Source organism: Dipodomys spectabilis, unplaced genomic scaffold (assembly GCF_019054845.1).
Source record: "Dipodomys spectabilis isolate Male_0828 unplaced genomic scaffold, ASM1905484v1 ptg000147l, whole genome shotgun sequence".
Taxonomy (NCBI): Eukaryota; Metazoa; Chordata; class Mammalia; order Rodentia; family Heteromyidae; genus Dipodomys; species Dipodomys spectabilis.
The window spans coordinates 5,486,494-5,505,780 of record NW_024870824.1 but is presented as its reverse complement, the minus strand read 5'-3'; the positions used below and the strand labels follow the sequence as shown (position 1 = coordinate 5,505,780).

The following is a 19,287-nucleotide window of genomic DNA, read 5'->3' as shown; positions in this document are numbered from 1 at the left end:
TGCTCTTCAGTCTCAACAGATAAGGCCACCTTTCTGAAAGAATTCCCCTATCCCCCCTCCCCCCAGGAAAGGACCGGTCCATAGCGTGAGGGCTGCTGGGAAATGTAGTCCAAGCGCCGATTAGGGCCTGCTCTGAGTACCTGGAGCCCCTCTTGCAGCTGCCGGATCGCTCGAACCTTACAAATCGCAGCATTTATTAAGGTTGCGGGGCATGCCCGCTTGATTCTTTAATTTTTCCCTTCCCCCAGGACAGTTTGGAAAGCTGAGGAGGGCCCAGGGGCTGTTTCACTCCCTCTGTGCCTCCCCCCCCACCTCCCGCCAGCGGGATGAGGTAATGGGATTGTGATTATGACATCATAGACAGTTCAGTTGCTTGGTGTGTGGGGGAGTACGGTGGTTACAGCTGGACCAGTTTCCTAAAGACGGAAGGGGAGGGAGGAAAACAGACGAGTGGGGAAACGAAATCGACAGCAATGTTATTTACTCTTCAGGAACAGGAAACCACCTTTATTAAGTCTACCACTACCACCACCTCCCACCTCAAAGTTTATTCCTTTTTAAAGAGACTTAAGACACAAGTGGATGAAAAGATTAGTTTCTGGCTCAGGTAAATTTGAGTTTCAGCTAGATCAAAGAGATGTGTGGGGGGGAGAGGTTTTAAACAATGCTTTCATATGATCTCTTTGACAGATTTCTTTTTTTAATTGGTTAGGAAGTAGAGCAAGTAATTCCATTGTTAACATTATCAGAAAGTCCCCTGAAAAACATGTTCATTCTAAATATTTTGTGCCTTACTCAAGTCTAAGACATAAGTGGAAAGTGAGTCAGTGGTGGGGATCTTCTTCAAAGAGATGGACAGAAGAGGAAACAGAAGCCTACAAGTCTGCACACTGAAAATGAAAAGTACAGAGAAAAAGTGAAGTGTTAAGAAAATGGTGGTGGAGATTAGATTTATTTTGCACTGCACATTGCCCTTTGGCAAAGATAAGGTACAAAGGCAGGAACCCTAAAGTGTACTCACATGAAGTATATTTCTGCAATTGCATATATTATATTATGTGCCAGGCATTGTCTATATACTTTAAATCTATCCTCATTTTGCTTACAATTACTTTAAAAAATCCCATTTGACAGATGAAACCCTATGTGATAGACTAGGGTTATATAAAAAGGCCTGATGTGGCTGGAAAGGTGGCTCAGTGGTAGAGCACTTGCCTTGCATGCATGAGGCTCTGGGTTCGATTCCTCAGCACCACATTAGCAGAAAAAGCCAGAAGTGGGGCTGAGGTTCAAGTAGTAAAGCGCTAGTCGGCAGCTGAAGAGCTGAGGGACAGCGCCCAGGCCCAGAGTTCAGGCCCCATGACCGAGGAAGAAAAAAAAAAAGCCTGAGACAACACTTTTGTTCTGTACCACTATCTATTCTCATTTTTGTTACTGACCATGCTTACTGAAATTAAATGTTTGCATAAAAGTTAACATTGACTCATTTGTAAAACATTGAAAGACAGGGAAAAACATACAACAGCGGGACCCATTAGCTGCACAGGACATTGACCAAAATGAACTAAGCAACTTAATGGCAGTAATGGGAGGGAGGGAACAAATAGGAAAGAGGAAACAGCTGATGCTATGCAAAACAAAAGAAATGTACATACCACCCAATGTGGAAGAAATAACTGTATCGCAAAGCTCATAGAACTCATAAATGTTATAGACCGTGATAGAAAAAAATAAATAATAAAAAAATTGAAAGAACCTAAGATACTTGAAAAAAATTGAAAAAATAAACATTCCAGCTGGATGCCAGTGGTTCACAACAGTAAAACCCAGCTATTCAGGAGGCTGATGTTATAGTATGAATCTAGCTTGGGCAGAAAGTCTTCAAGACTATATCTACAGGGCTGGGAATGTGGCTTAGTGGTAAAGTGCTTGTTTAGCATGCATGAAGCCCTGGGTTGGATTCCTCAATACCACATAAACAGAAAAAGTCAGAAGTGGGGCTATGGCTTAAGTGATAGAGTGCTAGCCTTGAGTAAAAGAGCTCAGGGACAGTGCCCAGGCCCTGAGTTCAAGCCCCAGAACTGGAAAAAAAAAAAAAAAAAGACTATTTCCAACTAACCAACAACAAAAGCTGTACTGGAATATAGCTCAACTAAGAGCATAAGGCCTAGAGTTCAAATACTGGACTGGCAAACATACAGTCTAAGTCATATTTCAGTTTTCAAAGGAAGGTTACAGCTCATCAAGAATACTGCCATGTGGGACTCATAATGAGTGTCTATAGCTAGACACTCATATAGACCTGGTGATACAGGTCTATAATCCAAGTTCTTAGGAGGCTGACACTGAAGGATCTCAAGTTCAAGAGCCTTTATAGATTTTTTTTGTCAGTTGTAAGGCTTGAACTCTCTGCCAGATCACTGTCCCCAAGCTCTTCAGCTCAAGGCTAGCACTCTACCAACTTGAGACACAGCACCACTTTCTGTTTTCTGAGTGGTTTATTGGAGATAAGAGTCTCAAGGTCTTCCCTGCCCCTCTGGCTTTGAACCCGGATCCTCAGATATCAGCCTCCTGAGTAGCTAGGATTATAGGTGTGAGCCACTGGTGCCTGGCTTTATAGATTTTTTTTTTGGTTGGTTGGGGGGCCTGGGTACTGTCTCAGCTCTTTTACTCAAGGCTAGTGCTCTGCCACTTATAAGCCACAGCTCCACTTGTGGTTTTCTGATGGTTAATTGAAGATAAGCATCTCACAGACTTTCCTGCCCAGTCTGGCTTTGAACCTCAATCCTCAGATGGCGGCCTCCTGGGCAGCTAAGATTACAGACTTTAGCCATCAGCCCCAGTTTAATTCTAGATTTTTTTTGGGGGGGGGGGTGTCATGGCTTGAACTCTGGGCCTGTGTGCTGTCCCTCAGCTCTTCATTGCTCTACCATTTGAGCCACAGTGCCACTTCTGGCTTTCTGGTGGTTTATTGGAGATGAGAGTCCCATGGACTTTCCTGCTCAGGCTGGTTTTGAACGTGATCCTCAAATCTCAGCCTCCTGAGTAGCTAGGTTTACAGGTGTGAGCCATAGATACCTGGCAATTCTAGATATTTTTAATTACGTTTTATGGGTCCATCATAGGGCTTGAACTCAGGGCCTGAGGGATGTCCCTGAGCTTTTTTACTCAAGGCTAGTGCTCTACCACTTTGGGCCACAGCACCATTTCCAGTTTTCTGGTAGTTAATTGAAGATAGGAGTCTCAATGACTTTCCTGCCTGAGCTGTCTTTGAACTGCAATCTTTAGATCTCAGCCTCCTGAATAATTAGGATTACAAGTGGGAGCCACTGGTGCCGGCAAATTATCTTTTTTGAGCTGGGATCTTGCTAACTAGCTCAAGCTGTGTAAGTAGCCCAAATTCACTATGTAACCCAGCCTGTGATCCTCTTGCCTCAAACTTTATTGTGCTGTGATGACAGGCATTTGCTACCAAGTCCAGTATAGTTCTCAAAATTTTTTGTCATGTCCTATTTTGTTTCTGCTCTTCCTTTATCTTTTATCCTTAAACTACTTCTTCTACCCCATCTAATTGTACCTTTGTGACTCAGACCCATCTGTAACCCTGACTCAAAGCTTTTGGTAGAGGATACTTACCTGTGTTCTGTTATGATCGTCATCCAGATTCTGAGTGGTCCAGAGCTTAAAGCCAGTCATCCTGGAGTATTCAAAAGGGTAGAATTCATTGCTCTAAGAGACTCTCCGTTCTTTGTCTAGAGAGGCAAAAGAATCAGAAAACATCAAGCAGATCTTCCCTTTCCATTCAATAAAAGTTAAGTTCTGTAATGTGGGAAATGGTAGAGCTCAGCTCACCACTCACGGGAGGAAATAAGGATAGTGAACATGCCCTTCAACCCCCTTGCCCTGCAGAGGCTGGCTTGGGGAGGGGGGGAGGTCCCAGTTACGCAGAGCTCTTCTCCACTGCCTGATCTGGGTATCCCAGGAATGATGGCTATACCTTCTATTCATGTTTGGTGTTCAAAGGTGCAGTCCTGGCTGTCGCTGTGTCCTGGTGACAAGTCTAGGTAAAGTTGAGAAAGAGACAATTCATTGTTTATCACAGTGAATAAAGGAGTCATATTCTCTAAGATGTAGGATCAGAAAAAAAGTGAATCAGTCTTCAAATCAGAGTGAACACTAAACTTCTCACTAATTTCCCTAACATTCTTTCTGCTGGATAGTTATCTTACAGCTCTCTCAGAAGTCAAGATATAAGACAATATTTGACATAACCTGGTGTGTGTGTGTGTGTGTGTGTGCGCGTGCGTGCTCGCGCACACGTACACACGTGGCACACACCCTCACATGCGTGCACATTTGTCCTGGGATTTGAACTCAGGACCTGGGCCCTGACCTAAGCTTTTGTATTTCTGCTCAAGGCTTATGTTCTACCACTTGAGTCACAGTTGCACTTCTGATGGGTTTTTTTTTGGTAATTAACTGGAGATAAGAATCTCTCAGCTAGACGCTGCTGGCTCCTGCCAGTAATCCTAGCTACTCAGGAGGCTGAGATTTGAGGATTATGGTTCAAGGCCAGCTTTGAGCAGGAAAGTCCATAAGACACTTATCTCCACTTAACCACCAGGAAACCAGAAGTGGCACAGTGGTTCAAGTTGTAGAGCACTCACCTTGAGCTGAAGAGCTGAGGGACAGTACCCAGGCCCAGAGTTCAAGCCCACTAGCTTGAACCACCACCACCACCACCACCACCAACAACAACAACAACAAAAAGAATGAAGAAGCAGGCTGGCTTCAAACTTTGATCCTCAAATCTCAGCTTCCTGAGTAATTAGGATTATAGACATGAGCCACTGGAGCCCAGCCTGATATATATATATTATATATATATAATATATATTATATATATACATATATATATAATATATATTATATAATATATACATATATATATAATATATAGTCAGTCGTGGGGCTTGAACTCTGGGCCTGGACACTGTCCCTGAACACTTCAGCTCAAGGTTAGTGCTCTGCCACTTGAGCCACAGTGCCACTTCCAGTGTTTTTCTGTTTATGTGGTGCTGAGGAATTGAACCCAGGGCCTCATGCATGCGAGGCAAGCACTCTATCACTGAGCCACCTTCCCAGCCCTGTTATATATTTAAAAGACATAATTTACCCTTTCCCATAAAAGAATGTTAGGGAAATTAGAAGTTTTGTGTTTCCTCTGATTTGAAGAGTTACTTTTTGTTGGATTGTTCTCAGAAACTTATTTTTGAGATTAAAGTACAGGAGAATTAGTAATGCTGTGCTTCTATCAGAACAGTCTGACACTAGTATCTTTCCATCACCTGATATTGGACTAGAACCATTTGGTTGACATCTTTATTGTGACCACTCATAACAGTACTCACTTGGGGACCTGCTGCAAAAAGCACTGTTAACCAGGTGTGCACTTGCCATAATCTATCTGCTTCTGACGTCTCTGAGACAGCTTCATCTGTCTCAATTTCCCACCTGCAAGAGATACATACTATAGGGGCTGGGAAGGTGGCTCAGTGGTAGAGTGCTTGCCTTGCATGCCTGAGGCCCTGGGTTTGATTCCTCAGCACCACATAAGCAAAAAGAAAAAAGCCGGAAGTGGCACTGTGGCTCACGTGGTAGTGTGCTAGCCTTGAGCTGAAGAGCTGAGGGACAGCGCCCAGGCCCAGAGTTCAGGCCCCATGACCGAACACCCCCCCCCCCAAAAAAGAGATACATACTATTGAAGTTATCAAAGCAGAAATCAACCAATCCCACATTCCCTAACTCCCCAGCTTGATTTTCAAACTTACCTGTCATGACAAGGCTCTGTGCTGACTCCTACACTCACCATCTCTATCCTAGAGCACAAAGACTTTCCACACATCTTTCTGAGGAAGTAGTTTCTACAGATGAAAAAGCAATGATACAATGAACACTTTCCTATCATCACCCAACATTGATGGTCAATGTCTCATTTATGTGCATACCATCCTCATAGTACTTCAAAATAAATCTTCAGAGCTGGGCGTGGTGGCTCACGCCTGTAATCCTAGCTATTCAGGAGGCTGAGATCTGAGGATCATGGTTCAAAGCCATCCTAGGCTGGAAAGGCTGTGAGACTCATCTCCAATAAACCACCCAGAAAACCAAAAGTGGTGCTGTGGCTCAAGTGGTAGAGTGCTAGCCTTGGGCTAAAGAGCTGAGAGACAGCTCTCTGACCAAAAACAAAAAAAACAAAAACAAAAACCTTCAGGGGCTGGAAAGATGGCTTAGTGGTAGAGTTTGTGCCTAGCGTGCATGAAGCCCTGGGTTTGATTCCTCAGTACCACATAAACAGAAAAGGCTGGAAGCGGCACTGTGGCTCAAATGGTAGAATGCTAGCCTTGAGCAAAAGCTCAAGGACAGTGCTCAGGCCCTGAGTTCAAGACCCAGGACTGGTCAAAAAACAAACAAAAATTTCAGGTGTCAGTGGCTCACACTTGTACTCCTAGCTGTTCAGGAGGCTGAGATCTGAGGGTCGAGGTTTAAAGCCAGCAGAGGCAGGAAAGTCCATGAGACTCTTGTCTCCAATTAACTCCCCAAAAGCTAGAAGTAGAGCTGTGGTTCAAGTGGTAAAGTCCTTGCCTTGAGTGGAAAAAGTTCAAGAACACACACACACACACACACACACACCCTCAACACACACACACACACACACACACACACACACACACACACACACACACACACACACACACACCCTCAACCCAAATATTTGTAGGGCTGGGAATGTAGTAGTTCAGTGACTGTTTAGCATGTCGCAGCACTATAAAGTATAATAGTAATACAATGAACCCTGTTTGGGGGAAGAGGGAATGGAAATAAGAGAGTGATGGAGGGGATAAGATGGACTGGAATATATTTAAACATGTGGAAATGTAGTAATGAACCCCACACCCTGGTATAATTAATGTAAGCTAGAAAATGAGGATGAAATAATTTTCTAAGTACCACTTTATCAATGTTCAAATTTCTATAAATAGCCAAGCCTTAATATTTTCTCCTTCCCACAAACTTAAAAGCGAAGTCAGGGCCTCGGCGTTATTGTCAAGCACTCTTACCATTTGAGCTACACCTCAGTCCTGAGGTTCTTTGGACTGGCAATGAAGGATTACGATAAAAGGGTGTGTCAACTCTCTTATTTCCCCAGAGAAAGAATTTCTCTTTACCCACATAACCTGGCGTTCGTGAGTTTTACTAAGAGTCATCCAACCCGGTTGACGCTCAGCATAAACACACACAGCTGTCTCGCCCTAACACCTAACAAACCAGCTGCAAATGCTCCATATCCAGCGGAAGGCTACCAAAATAAAGCGAAATAACGCGAGGGAGGGGAAAAAAGCAAATAAAAAGAAACACTCTCCACTCCAAATAACCCTTCCTAGCAGCATCCAAGGGAGTGATAGTCTTTAGCGGGCAGCAATTTAAATCTCCCGGGGTTGGTTGGGCCTCAGGGAGAGTACAAGAAGTGGGTGGTGATTGGTCAGAGGAGAGCCAATGGTGCTCCAGGCTCCCTGCGGATCTACGCGCACTTCAGTAGACTGGCAGCTAGAGGACCCATCGTCATCCCCGGGGGCGGGACAAATCCAGTCCCTTCCAAAGAAAGGTCAAGCCCTTAAAATAAAAGCTCACGCCCCCCAAAATATAAATATACGGACCTAAGGATTGGCTACGGCTGGAGGGCGGGATCTAGGAGCGCACGCGGAGATTGGTTGACGCAAACTACAGGCCGGTGGGGATAGGTTGTAGGGAGGGCGGAAGGTTTGAATGCATTCGTCTTCTGGCTGTAGAGTTGAACTTTGCCTCTTTTTCCCTCCGATTTTCCTTTTCCTTTTTTCTTTTTCGCTTGTATCTTTGCTTGTGTTCAGTCCCTGCACATTTCCTTTCCCTAAAGGCAAATCTGACTCCAAACGAGGTAAGCTCGCAGCCACGAAAGCTTGGAGACTCGGTTGGCGCCGAGGGCTCAGTAGGAGCCAGCTGCCCAGTGCACCTGGAGTTTCGGTCAGGAGTGTCGAGCTGTTTGCCCCAAAGCAAGAAAACTTCCACTTTCGTTCAATTTTGAGTTTTTTTTTTTTTTTTTTTTTTTGCTTAAGGCTAGCGCTCTACTACTTGAGTGACAGCTCCACCACTACCGACTTTTTATTTTTTATTTTTTTTTGCTTTTGATTGGAGATAAGAATCTCATGGACTTTACTGCCTGGGTTGGCTTCGAACCGTGATCCTTAGATTTCACCTTCCCGAGTAGCTAGGATTACAGATGTGAACTACTGGCGCCTGGCCTGCAAGTGCAATTTTGAACCTTCAAACCAAATCGTGATTCATTGGAGGAGTTTCTCCTCCAGTTTCGATCGTTGGCCTTGCTGGAAAGAGTGGGGGAGATTGGAAAAGCTGAACCGTTTGTGATGTTCTTCTCTTAGCTGGGTTTTCTGTTTTCTTGGTAAAGCACTGGAGACCATGTCTACAGAACACTCATCCACAAGAGAGGAGGAAAGCTCTGGCCAAGGATCTCGTTTTAAGTCTAAACAGAGGAAGATGTTACACCTTCTCTTGGAGAGAGACACTTCCTTCACCATCTGTTCAGATCTCCCCAGGTCTGCTGATTCTGCAAACCTAAGCATTTTGTCTGGGTAAATCCACTTTTATTTTTATTTTTTATTTATTTATTTATTTTTGGGTCCGGTCGTGGGGCCTAAACTCTGGGCCTGGGCACTGTCCCTCAGCTCTTCAGCTCAAGGCTAGTACTCTACCACTTGAGCCACAGCACCACTTCCGGCTTTTTTTCTTTTTGCATATGTGGTGCTGAGGAATCGAACCCAGGGTCTCATGCATGTAAGGCAAGTGCTCTACCACTTGGCCACCTTCCCAGCCCCCACTTTTATTTTTATACCTTGTCTCCTTTACCTTTTCCAACATGTTTATCCTAGTTCACAGATCAGGGTTTAAAGTCCCAGCTTTGCCCTTGTCTGTGTGCTCCTTTGCCTTGAGCTACTGTTCTGTGAAACAGAAGTAATACTAGTTTCCTGTCTTAGTAGGAATAATGTCTTCCTACCTTGTGAGAATTAAATTGTGGTGTCTGGAAAAAAAAAGTCTGAAACATCTGTTACATTATATGACTTGGTCTCTTTAGTGTTATTGTGCTTTAAATTCTGGTCTTGTTATGTTGTTATACATCACTAGCAAATAACTATTTTTGAAAATTAGTAGGGACTCCAGGGAGAAATCAAATATCTTGTTCATGGTAAACAGGACAGAGAGAATGTGAGGTGAAGATCCCACTCAGTCAACAAACTTTGACCCTCATTGAAAATAATTTTTTTTAAAGAGGGCTGGAGGCATGGCTCAAAGTAAGCTCAAACCTCTGTACTACCACAACCATAAAAAAGTTTTTTTCTCCCGGGCGCTGGTGGCTCACGCCTGTAATCCTAGCTACTCAGGAGGCTGAGATCTGAGGATCACGGTTCAAAGCCAGCCCGGGCAGGAGAGACCCTGAGACTCCTACCTCCAATAAACCACCAGAAAACCGGAAGTGGCGCTGTAGCTCAAGTGGTAGAGCGCTCGCCTTGAGCTGAAGAGCTAAGGGACAGCGCCCAAACTTTTTTTCTGGGGCTGGGTAGTTGGCTCAGTGGTAGAGTGCTTGCCTCGGATGCATGAGGCCCTGGGTTCGATTCCTCAGCACCACATAAGCAAAAAAAGCTGGAAGTGGCACTGTGCCTCAAGTGGTAGAGCACTAACTAGCCTTGAGCTGAAGAGCTGAAGGACAGCGCCCAGGCCCAGAGTTTAGGCCCCACGAAGCAAAACAAACAACAAAAAAAAGTTTTTTTCCAATGACATAAAAGCAATTAAATGTATTTGAATAGTGTTTATATTTTGCAAGTCATGGAGATAATCATGGAGAGGTATTTCAAATGAAGATCACAGGCCTTTGCTTTTTAAAGGATATTATATACTAATGAGGATCTTGGTAAATTATTATATCTCAACAGAGGAACCCCAAAACGTTGCCTTGATCTTTCGAATCTTAGCAGTGGGGAGATGTCTGCCACTCAGCTTACCACTTCTTCAGACCTTGATGAAACTGGTAGGGAGAAGGAAGGTAAAGGGCTTAGTGGGAAGAATATCTTTTTAAGGAAAAGATAGGATAGATAGATATGCAAGTTGGTAAAAGTAGAGATCCTAACTAGATAGCTGGAATTTTGTGGGTTACCAGGATGTTTTAGTGGAATGATTAAGTCTATGGGAAAAGAAAAATACTAATAGGTGTTGTACTGCATTTGAAAAAGGCTCAAAGACTAATATTGACTAATTACAAACAAAATTTGACTAATTACTGGCAGGAATGAATGAATAAAGATATGAGAAGTTTTTATGCCTTAGTTTTATCTCATTAGAGGCAAAGAAACCAACAGTAAAAAAAAACCCTCTGGCACTGGTGGCTCACACCTGTAATTCTAGCTACTCAAGGAGGCTGAGATCTGAGGATCAAAGCCATCCTGGGCAGAAAAGTCTATGAGACACTTATACCCAATTATCCACCAAAAATCCAGATGTGGAACTGTGTCTCACAGAGAGAGGTCAGTCATATTGTGGTTCCAGGCTACTCTAAACAAAAAGTTAGTAAGACCACCTGCTTCCACATCAACTAATAAGCTGTGCATGATGGCATGCACCTGTCATCACAGCTATGGCAAGAAAGAGCATAAATAGGAAGATCATGGTATAGCCAAGCCCAGGCATAAACATGATACTCTGTTTGAAAAATAATTAAAAGGAAAAAGGGCTCAGTGCTTGGCTTAAGAGGTAAAGTACTTGCTGGCAAAGCCCTGAGTTCAAACCCCAGTACTGCTGGCAGGGGTTGGGGTGGGTGGAAGAAAAGATAGACTTTGATGACTAGATTTATAGGTTTGTGCCCAAAAGGAATGCTCACTAGTCAATCATTGTAATATTTGTTTAATTTCTCTCCTTTCCTTCCCTTTCTCTTTGCTTTTTCTTCTTTCTTTCCTCTTTTCTCCTTTCCTTCCTTCCTTCCTTTTTTTTTTTGGGTCCAGTTGTGGGGCCTGAACTCCAGGCGTGGGAGCTGTCCCTCAGCTCTTCAGCTCAAGGCTAGCACTCTATCACTTAAGCTACAGTGCCACTTCCGGCTTTTTCCTTTTTGTTTATGTGGTGCTGAGGAATCGAACCCAGGGCCTCATTCATGCAAGGCAAGCACTCAACCACTGAGCCACCTTCCTTCCTTCCTTTCTTCCTTCCTTTCTTTCTTTCATTTTTAAAAAAAAAATTTTTTTTTTGGTCCAGTCGTGGGGCCTGAACTCGGCCTGAGTGCTGTCCCTCAGCTCTTCAGCTCAAGGCTAGCGCTCTACTACTTGAGCCACAGTGCCACTTCCGGCTTTTTTCTTTTTGCTTATGTGGTGCTGAGGAATCGAACCCAGGGCCTCAGGCATACAAGGCAAGCACTCTACCACTGAGCCACCTTCCCAGCCCCTCTTTCTTTCATTTTTATTTTTGTCAGTTGTGGGGCTTGAACTCTGGGCCTGGGCACTGTCCCAGTGCTTCAGCTCAAGGCAAGCGCTTTACCCCTTGAGCCACAGCACCACTTCCGGTTTTCAGGTGTTTTATTGGAGATAAGAGTCTCACAGACTTTCCTGTCCTGGCTGGCTTTGAACCGAGATCCTCAGATCTCAGCCTCCTGAGTAGCTAGGATTACAGGCGTGAGCCACCATCACTTGGCTTGTTTCTTTCTTTCTCTCTTTCTGCTGTATTGGGGCTTGAAACTCAGGGCCTTGTTCTCTCAGCTTTTTCACTCATGCCTGGCAATCTATCCCTTTGCCACACCTCTTGTTCTGACTTTTTGCTGGTTAATTGAGGATGAATCTCGAGTATTTGTCTGCCTGGGCTGGTTTGAAAACTTGATTCTTAGCTTTTAGTCTTCTGAGTAGCTGGAATTATAGGTATGAGGCATTGGCATCTGGCTAATTTCAGATTTAAAAAAAAAATTTTATTGTGAAAATACTGTACAGAAGGGTTACAATTACATGGGCAAGGTTTAGGTTTTTTTTTTTTTTTTTGGGTCCGGTCGTGGGGCCTGAACTCTGGCCTGGGCACTGTCCCTCAGCTCTTCAGCTCAAGGCTAGCGCTCTACCACTTGAGCCACAGCGCCATTTCCGGCTTTTTTCTTTTTGCATATGTGGTGCTGAGGAATCGAACCCAGGGCCTCAGGCATGCAAGACAAGCGCTCTACCACTGAGCTACCTTCCCAGCCCAAGGTTCAGATTTTTTTGAGTGATAAATTTTCTATTCTACTTAAGAAACGAAACCTACATAGGTTTACATAGTGTGCTGTTATTCAACATTTTTTTCTTTTGATGACACATGTAAATTCTTAAGTTCTCATGGTGTTCTACCTTGTATCTTGGTACTTTATTCCATGAAATGGGTACTAGTTGAGAAGCTTTGTGTTCAAGAGTGGGGTGCCACTGGCTCAGGCCTATAATCCTCACTATTCAAGAGGCTAAGATCTGAGGATCCTGGTTCAAAGCCAGCCCAGGCAGAAAAGTCTATGAGACTCTTATCTCCGTATAACCACCAGAAAACCAGAAGTGGCGCTGTGCTCAAGTGGTAGAGCACTATCCTTGAGCTGAAGAGCTCAGGGCAGTGTCCAGGCCCAGAGTTCAAGCCCCGTGACTGACAAAAAGAAAAAAGAGTTCAGCCTTAGAAATTACTGTGGCTTACTGGTAATGAAGAAAATCAGAGGAATGTAGGATGCATGCACAAGAATAATGTCTTCCTCTTCATATCTATCTGTTGTAGGTCTCTTGCATTCTTCAGGACCTCTGGAAGTACAGTTAGCTGGAATGTAAGTTTTGTTGCTAAATGAATCCCTGCTAAAGCCTTCCAGCACCAATCAAGGAATTTTATCCTTGATTTATCTGCAGAATACAAAACATTTCCTTTAGGGTATAAGTGGGCTTCAAGGGCTAGATTCTAACCTTGAATAGCTTTTAAGTTATCCTGATCTAAATGGTGTTGTGAAATGAAAGCTATTCTCATGCACAATGAAAATTATCTTTAAAAACAATGTAGAAAAATGGCAGACTACACTGCTGCAAATGCTTAGTGACTAAGGGCTCAGGGTCTAGAATGAGGGAGTTTGGGCTCACTAATTCAAATATGACTGACAAGTTTCTTGGACTGCAATTTCTTTATTCATAACATGGAGATAACACTTCTCATAAATATTATTGCAATGATTACATGAAAATGTACCAACACACACCAGATACTTTATTTATTTATTTATTTGTTTGTTTATTGTACTGGTACAAGACCTTAAACTCACGGTCTCAAGCTCTCCCTCAGTTTTCTTGCTCAGAGCTAGAATTTTACCACTTGAGCCATACCTCCATTATAGCATTTTGCTTGTTAATTGAAGATAGAATCTGTTAGGCATTTTTTTTTTTTGTCACTCCTGGGGCTTGAACTCAGGGCTTGGACACTGTCCCTGAGCTTCTTTTGCTCAAGAGCACTCTACCAGTTGAGCCACAGCACCACTTCCAGATTTTTCTAAATATGTGGTACTGAGGAATACAACCCAGGGCTTTATGCATGCTAAGTGAGCACTCTACCACTAAGCCACATTCCCAGTCCTCTGTTGGGCTTTTCTACATGGAGTGGCTTTGAACCAAGATCCTCAAACTCAGCTTCCTTAGTAGCTTGAGCCACTAGTGCTCAGCTCCAGCATTTTATGTCTGTTATTAGAACTATGATTTCCTTTCTGGAAATCATAAAATGTAAAGAATACACACTCATCTTAAACTCTTTTTTAAAGTTATTGCAAATTAGTCATTTAAATCTTTTTAAAAGCCAGGTACTGGTGGCTCTTGTCTGTAATCTTAGCTATTCAGGAGGTTAATATCTGAGGATCGTGGTTCAAAGCCAGTCTGGGCAGGAAAATCTGTGAAACTCTTATCTCCAATTAACCACTTCCAGAAAACTGGAAGCAGAACTGTGGCTCAAAGTGGTAGAGCACTAGTCTTGAGCAAAAGAACTCAGGGACAGCACCCATGCCCTGAGTTCAAACCCCACAACCAACCTCCCAGAAAATCTTTGTTTTCAGATGTGCCATTTTAGTGTATAAGGGAAGGCTTTCTATGACTATTTAATTTGCATCACCTCTACTGTCTTTGAATTGCTTTAAATGTCCTAACTGTGTAGCCTAGATGAAATCCTAGAGGGGATGATATCATATATACATAGATAGATAGATATGATATCATATATAGATATATATATCATATATAGATAGATAGAACTTATATATATAATTAGTCTCCAATAGTCAATGTGAATAATAGTCAAGACTAGTAAATTGTATATATAGAAGAAGTAAGCAGCTACTCAGGATGTTGAGATCTAAGGATTGTGGTTCAAAGCAGCCTAGGCAGGAAAATTTGTGACACTCTTATCTCCAATTAACCACCCAAAAAGCTGGAAGCGGAGCTGTGGCTCAAGTAGTGAGGGATAACCTTGAGCAAAAGAAGCTCAAGGACAGTGCCTAGGCCCTGAATTCAAGCACCAGTACTGGCACGTGCACTCATGCACACATGCATGCGTGCGTATGTACACACACACACATACACACACAGAAGTATATAGTAAGTCAAATGGTGAAAAATGCTACAGAATGCCAGGTGCCAGAGACTCAGATCTATCTATAATCCTAGCCACTTTGGAGACTGAGAACCGGAAAGTAAGTTCTAAGCCATCTTAGGCAGAAAAGTTCATTAGATTTTCCTCTCCAAAATAACTGGCAAAAAACAAGCTGGAGGCATGGCTCAAATGGTAGAGTGCCAGCTGAACAAGTAAACAGAATGAGCTAATGAGCTTGATGCCCTGAGTTGAAACCCTAGTACTACACATACAAACATACACACACAGAGTCAAGGCCATTGAAACCCTCATTCATCTTTGATGCCCATCTATATATGTAGGTATAAAACTGAAATGAAGCTGGGCACCATGGCTCATACCTGTAATCCTAGCTACTCAGAAGGCTGAAATTTGAGGATCACAGTTCAAAGCCAGCCTGGGCAGGAAAGTCTGTGAGACTCTTATCTCCAATAAACCACTTAGAAAACCGGAAGCGGTGCTATGGTTCAAGTGGTAGAGTGCTAGCCTTGTGCTAAAATGCTAAGGTACAGTGCCCAAGCCCAGAGTTCAAGCCCCATGACTGACCAAAAAAAAAAAAAAAAAGTAATGGGGCTGGGAAGATGGCTCAGTGGTAGAGGGCTTGCTTTGCATGCCTGAGGCCCTGGGTTCGATTCCTCAGCACCACATAAGCAAACAGAAAAAAGCCGGAAGTGGCGCTGTGGCTCAAGTGGTAGAGCGCTAGCCTTGAGCTGAAGAGCTGAGGGACAGTGCCCAGGCCCAGAGTTCAGGCCTCACGACTGGACCAAAAAAAAAAAAAGTGAAATGAGTGCTTTTGTGTGTGTTAGTGTGTGCCGTGCACACAAGTGTGTGCTAGTATTGGGCCTCAGGGCCTCCTCTAATTTTTTTCTTAAGGGTGATATTCTACCATTTGAGCCACACTTCCATGCTTTTGCTTGTTAATTGGAGATAAGAGTCTCATGGACTTTTCTTGCCTAGCTGGCTCTGAACCTTGATCCTCAGATTGGAACCTCACAAGTAGCTAGGATTATAGGAATGAGTTACTTGCGCCTATATTTTTTTTTGAGGGGAGGAGGGCATGGTGGATATACTAGGGCTTGAACTCAGGACTTTCGCACTCTTACTTGCTTGTCTTTTTTCATTCAAAGCTCTTATTCTCTATCACTTTAGCCACACCCTACTTCCAAAATGAGTGATTTTTCTCCAAGACATCTTTTTTTTTTTTGGTCCAGTCGTGGGGCCTGAACTCTGGGCCTGGGCGCTGTTCTTCAGCTCAAGGCTAGCGCTCTACCACTTGAGCCACAGCGCCACTTCCAGCTTTTTTCTTTTTGCTAATGTGGTGCTGAGGAATCGAACCCAGGGCCTCAGGCATGCAAGGCAGGTGCTCTACCACTGAGCCACCTTCCCAGCCCTCTCCAAGACATCTTTGGAGTTCTTTTTATTTTATTTTTGTACCAGTTCTATGGCTTGAATTCAGGGCCTGGGCATTGACACTTAGTTTTTTTGCTCAATGTCTCTACCACTTGAGCCACAGCTGTGCATTTAGATTTTTGGTGGTTAATTAGAGGTAAAAGTCTCATGAATTTTCTAGCCTAGGTTGGATTTGAATCCCAGTCCTCAGAAGTCAGCCTCATGAGCCACTGTTACCAAGTTTTTTTTGTTTTTGTTTTTCTGGTCTTAGGGCTTGAACTCAGGGCCTGGATTCTGTCCCTGAGCCGATTTGTGCTCAAGGCTAGCACTCTACCACTTGAGTCACAATCCCACTTCTGGTTTTTTATGAGTAGTTTATTGGAGATAAGAATCTCATAAACTTTGTCTCAACCTCCTGAGTTGCTACGATTACAGGCATCAGCCACCAGTACCTGGCTTGAATTTTTATATTTACCATTAAAAGTACTTTATGTATTGTTTCTGAAAAGAAACCAATTATGATTATGGCTCCTAGAATGGACAAATGAAAAAATTGGCATGTCTCAACAGCTTAAAAAAATAACCAAACAAGCAAGGCGCCAGTGGCTCACGCCTGTAATCCCAGCTACTCAGGAGGCTGAGATCTGAGGATTCTGGTTCGATGCCAGCCTGGGCAAGAAAGTGTGAGACTCCTATCTCCAAAAAACCACTAGCTGTGGCTCAAGTGGTAGAGCAGAGGCCTTGAGCAGACAAGCTCAGGGACAGCACCAAGGCCCAAAGTTTGAGCCCCATGACCAAAATCAAACAAAAAACAAAAAAACCAAACAGTATTTAAGGCTTACCTAACCCATGCTTTGTTTTAATCTGCAGGAATCATCGCCAAGATCTTATGAAAGGCAACATAGTGAGTAGCCCCTTTTTTGTGGGCTTGAGTTTGTTTCTTGGCTAAGAGGCAGAAGGTTTCTAACATATCTATGACTTATGAATGCTGAACGTGTCTTTTAGGCACAGCTTCTTTGTAGCACACCAAATGCTTTGGATCATGACCTTCGAAAGAAAGATTTGATGTGTAGTTTATCTACAAATAAAGAAAATGTGAGTATTTAATGGAAACATAGGAATACTAGTGGGTTTTCCCCCCTTTGATTGAACTCATTTTATGAGACCTAAAGTTCTGTGTGTATATATATATATATCTCAGTATTTTAGAAAAACTGGAGGAGGGAATCTTTTCTTTGTTGTTTTTTTTTGTCAGTTGTGGGGCTTGAACTCTGGGCTTGGGCGCTGTCCCTCAGCTCTTCAGCTCAAGGTGAGCGCTCTACCCCTTGAGCCACAGCGCCATTTCTGGTTTTCTAGTGATTTATTGGAGATAAGAGTCTCAAGGACTTTCCTCAGATCTCAGCCTCCTGAGTAGCTAGGATTACAGGTGTGAACCACCAGCACCTGGCTGTTTTTTTTTTTTTGTTTTGTTTTTTGTACAGACCTTTTCTGCTTGTCCTAGACATATACTAGTTAGTGCAAAATAAGAGAAACCATGGGACTTATGTTTATCTGGGCCTGGCTTACTTCACTTAATATAATTTTTTCCATGTCTTTCCATTTCCTAACAAATGTCATTCTTTCTAGTTTTTTTTTTTGGTCGTGGGACCTGAACTCTGGGCCTGGGTGCTGTCCCTCAGCTCTTCAGCTGTAGACTAGCACTTTACTACTTGAGCCTCAGCCTCACTTCCGGCTTTTTCTGCTTGTGTGGTGCTGAGGAATCAAACCCAGGGCCTCATGCATGCAAGGCAAGCACTCTACCACTGAGCCACCTTCCCAGCCCCTTAAAATGCCATTCTTTCTGATGGAGGCATAGAATTCCATTGTATACATATACCACATTTTCTTGATCCATTCATCTTCTAAGGGGCATCTGGGTTGGTTCCATATTTTAGTTATGGTTATTATTATGATGATTATTATTATTTTACATCGGAAAGATACACGATTGTGTTTGGCTCTTTTCATCAGCCTTTCCTTCCTTTTGTGTTTTGTTCATCAAGGGGCTTGAACTCAGGGTCTGGGCACTGTCCCTGAACTCTTTTGCTCAAAACTAGTTCTCTACCACTTTGAGCCACAGCTCCACTTTTGTTTTTTTGGAGGTTAATTGGAGATAAGAATCTCACGGGGAGGGGCTGGGAAGGTGGCTCAGTGGCAGAGCGCTTGCCTTGCATGCCAGAGGCCCTGGGTTCGATTCCTCAGCACCACATAAACAAAAAGAAAAAAGCTGGAAGTGGTGCTGTGGCTCAAGTGGTAGACTGCTAGCCTTGAGATGAAGAGCTGAGGGACAGCGCCCAGGCCCGGAGTTCAGGCCCCATGACCGGACCCAAAAAAAAACCAAACAAGAAAAAACAAAGAATCTCACGAGGATTTTCTTGACCATGCTGGCTTTGAACCTTGATCCTCAGATCTTAGCCTCTTGAGTAGTGAGGATTACAGGTATGAGCCACCAGTACGCAGCCTGATTAGGCTTTTCTCTCTCTCTCTCTTTTTTTTATTTTTGGTTAGCCTTTTCTTGATGTAGTACTATAGGTATTGTCTCTCTTTATAATCATCTTTTACCAATTCATCTCAAGCTGGTTTTTCCCTTTCTGTCCTTTTTGCTTGTGATAATAAATTAGTATCCTCTTGAACAAATAAACATGCCAGATATCAAATTCATATTATTTTTATTTTTATTTTGTTTATTTATTTTTGTGGGTCATGAGGCTTGAACTCTGGGCCTGAGTACTGTCCTTCAGCTCTTCAGTTCAAGGCGAGCACTCTACCACTTGAGCCACAGCCCCACTTCTGGCTTTTTCTGTGTAGTGTATTGGTAATAAGAGTCTCACGGGCTTTTCTGCCTGGGCTGGCTTTGAACTGTGATCCTCAGATCTCAGTCTTTTGAGTAGCTAGGATTACAGGCATGAGCTACTGGCGCCCAGCTATTTGTAGCTTTAGAATATACGTTTAATATGATTTATAAGTGTTAGGAAAATGGAGGAGAATGGAAAGAAATAGGTGGGACTCGATTATTAACAGGCTAAGAAAGTTTGTTGCCAGCAAGGGGCACATACCTTCCCCCGGGTTTTGGAGGTTGTGTGAGGGACTGGATTTGGGGCTGTGTTTAAATGGGCC

General features: G+C 43.3%; 1 protein-coding gene across 4 annotated transcripts in view; it reads left to right on the top strand.

The window, feature by feature from the left end:
- The first annotated feature begins 7,862 nt into the window (after positions 1-7,862).
- Positions 7,863-19,287, top strand: part of Cdc25c (cell division cycle 25C) — a 38,497-nt gene continuing 27,072 nt past the window's right edge. Inside the window, exons 1-6 of one of the 4 annotated variants that reach the window (XM_042692107.1) lie at positions 7,863-7,975; positions 8,504-8,687; positions 10,044-10,153; positions 12,865-12,910; positions 17,002-17,035; positions 17,137-17,226. In XM_042692107.1, the coding sequence (XP_042548041.1) occupies positions 8,515-8,687; positions 10,044-10,153; positions 12,865-12,910; positions 17,002-17,035; positions 17,137-17,226 (453 nt within the window). In that variant the 5' untranslated portion in view covers positions 7,863-7,975; positions 8,504-8,514. Of the gene's footprint in view, positions 7,976-8,461; positions 8,688-10,043; positions 10,154-12,864; positions 12,911-17,001; positions 17,036-17,136; positions 17,227-19,287 lie in introns of those variants that run through there. The other 3 variants (XM_042692110.1, XM_042692108.1, XM_042692109.1) reach the window with 3 other exon arrangements.